This window comes from Quercus robur, chromosome 3, assembly GCF_932294415.1.
Source record: "Quercus robur chromosome 3, dhQueRobu3.1, whole genome shotgun sequence".
In the NCBI taxonomy this organism is placed as follows: domain Eukaryota; kingdom Viridiplantae; phylum Streptophyta; class Magnoliopsida; order Fagales; family Fagaceae; genus Quercus; species Quercus robur.
In genome coordinates this window covers 8173637-8185485 of record NC_065536.1, presented here as the reverse complement: position 1 = coordinate 8185485, position 11849 = coordinate 8173637, and the positions used below count along the sequence as shown (strand labels likewise).

Here is an 11849-nt window from a genome sequence, read left to right as displayed (position 1 = left end):
TCTTAGACTTTTGACTACATTTTATTGTTTTTTATCAATCTTTTGTAGATAGGATTTTTATTAATTATTGTACACCTAGATAAGCCATTTTTAGGTCCATAAAAGTAAAAACAGTTTGGGCCGCCTCTTTCCCTGGTCAGGGTAGTAACTATGGACTATTCCTCATCTATCTCATCCAACACAGTTGGGTTAGGTTAGGGATGGGGACCTGGGGTGGGTCCTTTCGGCCTTTTTATAGTCCCTCGGTTCTTCCTTTCCGCCAATAAACACTTAAAAAACTAAAAACTTACATTGGGAAGCAAGAAAAGAGAGAGAGAGAGAGAGAGAGAGGAACAGTGCTGTTGCGTGTTGACTTGTTGAGGTGGGTGAGTGTTGGAAACTGGTTTTGGAAATGGCAGCTGAGAATGAGAAGGGAAGAGTTTGTGTAACAGGAGGAGGAGGGTTCGTTGCTTCATGGGTCATTAAGCTACTTCTCTCCAAGAACTATTTTGTCCACACAACTGTTAGACAACCCGGTAAATCATTTCCCTTGCCTTCTCTCTTTTTCTTTCTTTTCTTCTTTATGTATTTTTTTGATACTGTTAAAAGTTTGGGAAAGGAAAAGGTATATTTGACTCTTACTCAGTTTGCCTGACTTGATAACTGGTGGTATTACTGTTTCATCAATCTTGCAATTGCCTATTATATTGTTTCGACTTTCATCTTATAATTTTTTTTTTTTTTTTGAGAAGTTTCATCTTATAATTAAGTGCTCGGAAATAAATTTCTACAGCTTGTGACATGATGTAATCTTTGTTTAGTATCCGGTCGGTTCTTAAGGGAAAAGAAAAACAAAATGAAACTGCGAATTCAAAATGAATTATAGATAAAAATAGAAACAGAATATATGCTAATGTACAATTTTATTTTTTATTTTTCCTTTCTAATATAAAATTTTGCTACTACTTTCACAGCAATAAACTTACTGGGCTGTTGAATTTTTTTTTTTTTTTTTTATTAGTAACAACTTACTGGGCTGTTGACTTAACCCACTTATGTGTGTGAAGGAATTTCATTTTAATCAGAAAAAAGAGAAACGGACATTTCTCGTACTGTTGCAAATGGAATGGACTCAAGTTTTCTACATGTTCTATTTGTTTGAAATGAAATATAATCATGTTAAATACTTTTAAGAAACAAAAGGACTGACTTTAAAGAATTATCAAAAGTCAATATATAGTAAGAATTTTATTTCCATGGGATGACCCATATAAACAATAAATGCCATTTTCCACTTTCAGTTCTAGTTTTAGAACTAATTTGTATCAAACAATTTTAAAAAAAAAAAAAAAAAAAAAAAATCCCCTCTATCTAGGAGAACTATAATTAATTTGCTGCTAAATCATTTTTTGGATGCCCCTTAAGATGAACTTCTAGGAAATTGTGTGCAGGCGATGTGAAGTATGCTCACTTGAGTGAATTTGAGAACGCATCCACAAACTTGAAACTATTCAAGGCAGACCTACTGGATTACAACTCCATATGTTCTGCAGTTGAAGGGTGCATTGGAGTATTCCATGTTGCTAGTCCAGTTCCTGCTACCGCAGTCCCGAACCCTGAGGCAAGAATACCTAACTATGACTTCTTTTTCCCCATTAATAAATCGTTTTGCATCAATTAGTACAAATCTACTAAGACATCCTTAATAATATAATTATATTGCCATCCTAATTGTTGTTTAATATATTATGCATAGAATTTTTTTTTGCTTTCCCTTTCACATTCTTTTCATATATCTTTTGTTAAGGTAGAAGTGATTGAGCCTGCTGTAAAGGGCACACTTAATGTACTGAAAGCATGTGTTGAAGCAAAAGTTAAACGGGTTGTTGTTGTGTCCGCTCTTGCTGCTCTGATGATGAATCCAAGCTGGCCCAAGGATCAAGTGATTGATGAAACTTGTTGGTCTGACAAGGAATATTGTAGAACTGCAATGGTAACTGACCACAAAATACAATTGTATGTTGAGCTTGTAGCTCTATTTTGTACATCATGTGATTCCAATACAAATTTAGTAAAATTACTTGCATACCAATTCTGAAATATAGATTCTGATAAATTGTTTCTATATGTATACTGAATGACCTAGTTCTAAATTTTTCTAGAACTGGTATTTTCTTTCTAAAACGGAGGCAGAAAGTGAGGCCTTTGAATTTGCAAAAGGAAGTGGGCTTGATGTTGTAACTGTATGTCCTTCCCTTATTTTGGGGCCGATTCTGCAGCCTACAGTGAATACAAGTAGCTTGGTTATCTTTCAACTTCTGAAAGGTACTTGCCTGAAGCATATTATCTCTATTGTAATCTTCCCGTGCTTTTAAATGTATGAATGCTAATAATAATAAATATGTATATAATACATGTCACCTTTTTTTTTTTTTTACCTATCCAAAAAAAAAAAAAAATGTCACCTTTTTTTTTTTTTTTTTTAATGTTTAATAATTTTATATACTGGTGAAAATGTGTATCTCACCCTCTACATGTATTTATGAAACAGACTATTAACATCTCAAGTTAATGTTTCATGCTTGAATTTTTTTTTTTTTTCTTTTTAGACTCAGGACCATATTTCTAGGATTCCTGCTTCTTCTGATTTCCATCTCTCTAATTGTGCCTTGCTTTGCCACAAGTGGCACTAGTGATTCTGATTAATATATTAGAGAGTTTAGTTTTCCTCCTAAGTCATGGCTTCTCTAAATCTTTTACCACATTATTACCCTGCAGATGGGTGTGAGTCACTGGAAAACAAGCTTCGATATATTGTAGACGTACGTGATGTAGCTGAGGCACTACTCCTGGCCTATGAGAATCCTGAGGCTGAAGGAAGATACATATGCATGGCATACACAATCAAGGCAAAGGATGTGGTTGACTTGCTAAAGAGTATATACCCCAACTATAACTATCCAAAGAAGTAAGTTTCTCTATTGATGCTATTTATTACTAAGGTAATTTTTCAAAGTGGTATGTATTTATTGATCAACATGGTTATGTGGTCATGCAAAAGGGTGAACAACTAACGATCATCCCCTAAATTTTTCCTTTGCTAGTCGTTTATGTAACATATTTGCCTGTCTCAACTCATTGATTCTGGACTTTTTGCTTGTATTGGCAGCTATACCGAAGTGCCAGAAGAACTAAGGTTCAGTTCTGAGAAATTGCAAAAATTGGGTTGGAGTTTCCGGCCATTGAAGGAAACTCTAACTGATTCCGTTGAAAGCTTTCGCAAAGCTGGACACATTGATTGAAAAGCAAACGACAGTTTGGCTTAATGCAATGATTGCAGATTGACCCCGAGTTTGGATAATAAGTGATTATCAGAATTAATTATGTTATATCAAGTTTTATTCTTAATGTTATTATACTCTCCTTTGTGGCAACCTTTTGGGATAATAAGTGATTATCAGTTTGAATCCTATTTTCATTCTACCTCTTATTTAGAGTAAAAAGGAACTCTATGCGTTGGGTTCTTTCTCATTGTGGGTGTATTTAGGCTCACATGGAGGATGTGGATTGAGGTTGACACAATGTGGGTGTGGCGTTTTACACTTAAAACTTTTACAGCTTAGTCCGCTTAGTCGAACAGAGAGCGAGTGAATATATTTATACCTTGGTGGTATATATATATATATATATATATATTTTTTTTTTTTTTGAGGGATGGTGGTATATTTCTTCACCTCTCTAGCATTGCAACATCTACTTCCCTTGGAGCTTGTAGTGTACGGAAATGATTATTTTAAACAATTCTACTTCAAAACCAGGTTTTGATTCTGATCTGAACATGGAAAATAGCCCAAATGCCAACCTCTTGCCCAACACAAAGCTTTTATAAATTATAAGATCACAACTAATTTTACACTTATTTTCATAATTATACGATGTGACTGTTGTTAATAATGAAAAAAAAAAGAAAGAAAGAAAGAAAAGAAGAGTTGTGAGTCCAGTCAAAGTTTGCCATAAAGGATTGTTACAAAAAATGGATGTAGGATTAGTTTTGGTCCTAGAATAACTCCTTAGAATATTTCAGTCCTTGGTTGAGTTCATTTGTTCCAAGTGTTTTTTCTTTTTATTTTTTTGAGAGAAATTAAATCTAAGTGTAGAATGGGTTCTTGTGGCTTCTTTTAAAATTAAGCCGACCAATTCCCACGCATCTGAAGTCTACCATTTGTTCGAGTCTTTGTTATCAAGTGAAAAAGGCTTTGTCAATTGGATATATTGTACATCTAAAATTTTATTTCTTAAATCTAAAATTGTACATGATACCAACTAAAAAAAATTATAAAAAGAAAAAAAATAATTTTATAATACTCCGTAAAATTTAATCCGATTTAGGAAAGAGACCAATTTTAAATGAAGAGACCTTCGTTTCGTTTTAATGTAGTTTTTTTTTAGGAAGAGTTCTGAATTTTAGTTAGGTTCAAACTTAAACGTTAAAATAAATACCAAGGAATCGTGACTTATTCATTGGGTTTTGATTATCTAATTTGATTGATTACTTTAATTTTTTTTATTATGGCGTACTCAATTTTGTTTTGTTAAAATAAATATAAATGAATGAACTATGTCACATTTTAACCTTGTTAAGGAATCACAATTTGACTCCCTAAAACTGCTCTAAACACAGACCCACAGGGTGCAATGTCAAATCTCATAAAATATTTGAGTATGTCTCACTCGTCAACAATTGATTTTGAGGTGGAGAATCTATTTATTTGATTTTAAGTATCTAATTTGGATGGTGACTATTTCATTTTTTTTCATATATATATATATATATATATATATCTAAAAGCTGAAGCGTGGCAATTATTGTTGTTACGCTCCTGTTGAGTCACCTCATCCGCCATATCATTAGTCTTTTTCATATTTATTTTTTAAATTTAATTTTTTTACAATATTAACTATATAAATATATTGACTTTACAAATTCATTTTAGGCGGTTTTAGCTTTAGAAATTCATTTTAGGCGGTTTTAACTTTACATATTCATTTATTTCAATTTTGATGTTATAACTAAATAATAAATAAATGGAAAATCAAAACAAAAGTGTTGTCTACCTGTATTCCTTTTAGGTGGTTTTAAATTTAAATATCATTTTGCCCTTTTATCTTCCTTATTTTGGCTCTTCTTATTTTCATTATCTTATTATAAATTTACCACTCGATCTCTTCCATTATATGCATATATTTCCTATACAAAAAAGTCTCTCTCTCTCTCTCTCTCTCTCATTTTTTTTTTTTTCATTTTTGGTTGATTTTTTTTTTATATTATTTTTCTTGCATTTCTACCTTAGATTGATGAATGTTTGTGTTTTTTAGAATTCTACTTTTGATTGCTTATAACTGAAAAATGAAATCAATGAAGAATAATTTTTTTTTTTTTTTTAAATTGTCTATAAAAAATGTATTCATAGGTCTTGCTTAATCATTGATGGTAGAAAAGATACAGCATGATAGTTGCCCATAGGAGGATCTCAAACTAGAGGTTTGTACTATCATTGTCCTGTTATTGACTAATTCATATGTGTTTCTTGATGCAAATATATATATATATATATATTATCATTTTATTTACAACATTGAATACTTTTAATGAATGATGTTTGTTGTTGATCTAATTTGGAAAAAAAATTCATATTATAATATGTTATTGTGAGGGCCGGTTAATCAATAAATTATTAAAATTGTGTTAATTGGGCCTGTGGCCCATCCGAGGACATAAAACTGTCCGAGGAGGCCCATATCAGGTTATAAGGGTAACCAAACGAAATGAAGAGTAGATATCACGTGAGGTGAGTTCAATATTCGTCCGAGGACAAAATCCTTCTCGGCAATATCAGTCCGAGGACGACCTGAACCCCACATTGTTACAAACGCACTTCGGAGCTACGTTACCACTAAAAGTGGGACATGGGACCAAGGATAAGAAAGAAAAGGTAAACAAATATCTTTAACAATAGCTGCCTCCGCATTAATTGCTTCTCAACCAACTCTCTAGCCGCATTAATGTGGAGGTGATACCTGAACAGTGATGAGGCAGCCTTACAGCTGCTGGTTGGAGGTTTCAGAAGGTCTTGGATGGGACAGGAAGGGATCCCCCGAACCCAACCTACACGTGTGTGGTGAAGATGACACCAAGATGACAGTATATAACATGGAAGAATGCATTGAGAGAAGGGATCAGAACTTCTGAACAGAGAATACTTAGAAGAAAACCTTATGAACTAAAGAACTGAACTTGTTTCAAGGAGAAATTGATCGTTATATCAGTGCTAATCCACCTATAAACGTGAGGTTGAATCGTTTTTCTTTTAGAGTTAACCTAGTTCTTTGATATTCATGCTCTACAAATTTATTATTTGGGCCTTTAACGTTCAAACCCAATACGAATTTGGGATCGTTACAAATTGAGTCCTTACAGTTATATTTTGTGTTGTTGTCAGGTTTTAGCTTATTTGGAAAACTACAAGATAGTTTGAACAAGCTGATGAAGAACAATTAATTCAGTTGAAGACAATGGTCTTTGTGCAATTTCCTTTCACCATTTAAAAATATTTTGTTTAACAAAATTAGTAGTAAATTGTTATTTATTTTTCATATCATGTTCTTAAATGCTTGGGTAATTGTTTTAAGTATTTACGAATATTTTATATTATTCTTCATCTTCCTTATCTTATCTAGTGTATTCTTTGAGAATTTTAAGAAAACAAATTCAATTTTGTGTTTAAAATTATTTATTTATCTATTTATTTTTCACATATTGGATTTGAAGTTAGATTAGACCATGATAGATACTTCTTTTTCAAAAAAATTTCTCCACTTTTTTCCCCTTTGGAATTGTATTCTTTGTTTTTTTTTTAAAGGAAAAATGGTTACATTCTTTTATTTTTCCCTTTCTTTTTATTTTAAATTGTAGTTTTGATAAGTGTGGGGCCGTGGAGCTTATGATTCGGCCCACGATCTATCCGGGCTCAGGGCCCGTGCCGAGGAGGTCGTGTGCCGAGGACGAATGATCAAGTGCCGAGGTGTCAAGGGGAACAGCTGAGGACGACCCTATCCTCGGCATTCCAGGACTTCAATGGGAAGAGCAACGTCTCGATAAAGGCTATCCCCGAACAGCCCCCTGAAGGGGATGTGAATGGAATGGGGCCCACGTGGAGGTACAGTGCAAAATTGGATCAAGGAAAATACGTCCCCTCCGCATTAAATGCACCCGCCAGCGTCCTGGTCATGTTAATGAGAAAAGATGTTTGGACGGTGTAACTTCGATCATCGCAACTAACAGAAAGTAGGAGGGGACAGCTGATGGGACGGGTATAGAAGTAAGCACCTGCCTGACCAACAAGTGGAGGGCTAAGATCAACCAAGAAAGACTATATAATGTAAAAATTAGTGCGCCAAAAAGGGGCTGGAAAAAAAGGCCAAAAACCAGAGCCTCCCAGTCCGCCTCCTGGAGAAAGACTCCCAGGGCGAACACGATTTAAACCATGTATGAACACCACGAAAAACCCACCGTCTAGTGACTGAGGCCTAGCCTTTCAAACCCACGCTCTATAAATGATATTGTTTGGGTCTTTTTACGTGCGAACCCAACACCGTTACGGTTCGTTACAAATCGTGTCCATACAATAAGTTTTATTAATTTTTTTAGTTACATTTCTTGGTGTTTTTGATTGTATGGTAGAAAAATTGGGTTTGAGAAAGTTTATTTAAAACTAAAAGAATAATTTCCAAATTTTATATACTTTTTGATGATACACAAAATATTATAAAGAAATTTTATTAAAAAAATTAATATTTTCACTAACTTACTTTTTGAATTCTTGAGAAAAATTGTATTGTTTTGATTTTGGTGCAACAGAAATTATATATATTACATTTGTGATTGTTGCCATAATAAATGAAATTATGATTATGAATTACATTATTATTTAATAAATTAGTTCAAATTACAAAAATATATATATTAATGAGATCACTCTAAAAATATTATCACGCTCAACGCGCAGGGTTCGTGACTAGTTATATATAAAAGCTAAAGCATAATATTTATTGTTGTTATGCTCTTGTTGAGCCACATCATCCACTTATTTTTAACATTCTCTCTTATTTTTAATTATTTTTCTATTATTAATTTCTAAACTTATTGTAACTTTTTTCATCTCTTTTACCTTTTCATCTCCCCACTACTATTTATCTTAATATCAATTTTTCTCCATCCCTTTATCTTTTTTTATTTTTTGCTTTTCTTATTCCCCTCCTCTTACTATAAATTTATAATTCTCTTTTCCATTATATTCATTGTTAGTGGCAGCTCTAAAAATTATTTTAAGGTGGTTATTAAAAACAATTATATTAAAAAAAATTAATAATAATAAAACTTGAATATATTAACATCACAAAATAAAAAACATATGAAAATACATAAAGTTTTAAAATTTCCTTTCACAACTTTTCATATTTTGAAATCATTGTGTGATATGATAGTTTCACTATCAATGTTATCAGTTACATCTTTTTTAATGTGCACAACCAAACAATTATTAAACTATTGATCTCACATTCAATTACTAACATATTGCCTAAATAAGTACTAATATAAACAAAATGCATTATCTTTTTGAAAAAATATATCACATAAATCCAATAAATTCGGCTAAAGACTAAAGCAAGAACTAACATATTAGCTATTTAAAAAGAGTGCATTTTTTTATATAAAAAAAATAGCGATTTTAAAATATACTATTTGAAAACACAATTTAAAAAATCACAATTAAACGTTTGATTTGGGTTTTAAGCTAAATTGTTTGTTTGGGAAATTTTTGAGAAGTGCTATGTTTACAACATTTTTTCAACATTTTCATAACAAAGTCTAGGTGATAAGCTTTTACTGGTTCTAATTTGAACTTACCACTTAAATTATTTTTTTGTTTACCAGTAACAACTTAAAATATTACGAAAATATTGTGAACATTGCATTTCTTGCAATTTTTTTGTTCAACATTCAATGGACCAAAATGTTGGAGAGGTTGAATTTTATTTTTAATGGGCTCAATTTTTATTAAGGGTGTTTAAGCTTTTTTTTTTTTTTTTTTTTTTTTTTTTTTTTTTAGGGTGATCAAGTTTCTTTTAGGGTGGTCCAAACATTTATATTAATTTAAAATTCAAAATTTTTTAAGGTATATTAAAAAAAAAATTGATTTTTTATTCTTTTTTGCAACTCTACTTTATATTAATGAATCATTGTGATTTTTAAAACTCTATTTTGGGTTCATATGTTTTGGTGTTGTATTTTTTAGTTCTCAATCACAAGTAGTCTCTCTCTCTCTCTCTCTCTCTCTCTCCAGTAAAATTTAGAGAATAAATTATAAATATTCAGTATAAGCTTGATATGAGTTTTGATTACCATGATAATCTCTTTTAAGATAATGAATAATTTGAATAATTTATTTAAATAAAAATTATACATACATACATGTGTGTGTGTGTATATATATTTGCTTAAATGTATAATCAACCTCATGCAATTCATTTAAAAGTAATGACTTTAAAACAAATTAGTCGCAAACCCGTGCGATGCACGGGATAGTTTTAAATCAAATGTTAACACGTTCAGATTTAAACATCTCTCTAATTTCAATTATTGAAAGCTAAATTGACTCTGATATAAGATGAAACATGTAATATTATGAAATAATATATTACAATGAATGGATGAGAATTCTACTCCGTCAAATGAATGGATGGGAATTCTACTCCGTATGGATGGGAATTCTCAAGTATGGATGGGAATTCTACTCCGTCAAGAAACTTTTTGACTCTTTTGAAGAAATTGACAAAGCAATTTAGCTTGATAAAATGACAGAAGTACGTATTCTTTAGTTTAGCAAAATTACAAATATGATATTTCAGATGTATATGTTGTAATACATTCCTCAACCTGTTCTATTGCTACATTCAGTTTCCACACAAAAAAATTCAAATTGATTATCACCATTTTAATATCTATTTAAAATATTGAAGATGTAACTCACTTCAAAATATATTATCGTCAAAACACACTACTAAACTCAGTTACAAAGTTCCAAACCTGAGACTTATCTAAGCGTGTGCACAAACTCAATTACAAATAGAAAATAAACACAGCTAAAACAGCACATATTAAAATAATAAGCCAACAGTAAACTGTTGAAGTTACAGAAACTAACAACTGTCACATAAAAAGCTAAATAAATCCCTCTAGAATTACAAAACAGCTGACTTCACCATCTGCTGCAAATGCAATTCACAGAGTTCCATCTTTGGGGTAGCCCAAGACAACAAAGCCCCACATTCTACTACTGGTTATAACGTATCACACCACTTAATTCCAAGATACATCTTTCAATTTATGATACAGAAAAGAAAATAAAGCTCAGTACAGAAAATTTTATCAACATATACTCAAAAACATTTTGCAAAAAAATAGTAAATTGACCCAAAACCACCTACTCAAATCAATAATGCATTCACAAAAGAAAATTCCCAAGTATATGTATAATGGTTTTTTTTTTTTTTAAGGATTGAAAAGAAGTGGAGCAACTATTATGACAAAGAATTCCATTAGCGTAATCATATTTATAATGAAAGTGGCGGAACACAAAGTGCTTTAGAAAATACCAGGTATTGACACATAGATGGCTAAGAAAGTGAGTCCACTTAGAAGCACTCTGCTTCATGGAATAGGATATTCTCCAATTACTAATTCTCATGGCCCTTCAAACCACCCATGGAGCAATGAATTTTAGACTCGAATTGGAAACATTAGAAGAAGTAAAGGGAAATCCATAAAGCTGGATTGTTGGGGTCATCTATAAATATATATATATATATATATATATATTCCATTGAGAGTGAAAGAAGACTAGCTATTTCAAGCATAACCTAATCTTTAAAACGTGAACTAATTCAAAGTAAATTATTTTGAAGTAAACAAAAGCAGATCAGATCCCAAGTCATAATTCTGACATCAAATTGATTGAAAGCAAGTATAAATGCAGACCAACCATATGTTGAAGTGGGCCATGTGTGGCTTGAATTGCCACAAGCCCACGTCCACTTTAAGTCGGTCACTATTGACCGAATGTAACTAGGAATAGCAATTCCTAAACAGCCGGCTTTGACCTTAATATATAAATATATATATATATATATATATTAAGTTTTTTAGAAGCAAGTGCAGCCGTGAGAATATATATAGAGTAATTCCAATTAACCTAGTGAGCAGCCGCATGAGAGAAAATAGAGAAAAGAGAGGCAGCCAACTTCTATTCTTATTTTTTCTGTGAGAGAGTGCTAGGGTGTAATTGGGATTTGGGTTTCTTGAGAGTGTTCTTGTGCACTATTGTATTTTCCCTGATAATAGTGAAATCCCTACAACTCCGTGGACGTAGGCAAATTGCCGAACCACGTAAATATTGTCTTGTGCGTGTGATTTTTTTTTCTTTGGCGTGTGTTTTCTCTATTTGTTTTGTTTCTCACAGGTTGGGAATTTTGGTTAAATTCCCCACACCATAGACTATCACTAAACAAATTCAAACCCATAGCTCAGTTTCCACACAAAAAAAAATCAAATTGATTATCGTCAAAACGTACTACTAAACTCAGTTATAGAGTTCCAAACCCAAACTCAATCAATTACAGATACAAAGAGAAACGCAGCTAAAATTACAATTTAATCAACTCTAGAATACAAAACAAAAATCAATGAAGCTGGGGTAAAAAATCTTAGAAAGGCTAAGAATAAAAGCTAAACTAAAAGCTAAGAAATCCAA

The 11849-nt window shown here is 31.8% G+C and overlaps 1 protein-coding gene across 1 annotated transcript; it reads left to right on the top strand.

Moving 5' to 3' along the window:
* Positions 1-242: 242 nt before the first annotated feature.
* On the top strand, positions 243-3451 carry LOC126716928 (cinnamoyl-CoA reductase 1-like). The gene is made up of 6 exons (XM_050417981.1): positions 243-515; positions 1431-1600; positions 1787-1972; positions 2142-2304; positions 2758-2947; positions 3149-3451. The coding sequence occupies exons 1-6, from the start codon at positions 392-394 to the stop codon at positions 3279-3281; spliced, it is 966 nt and encodes a 321-aa protein (XP_050273938.1). The 5' UTR covers positions 243-391; the 3' UTR covers positions 3282-3451.
* The last annotated feature ends 8398 nt before the right edge of the window (positions 3452-11849 follow it).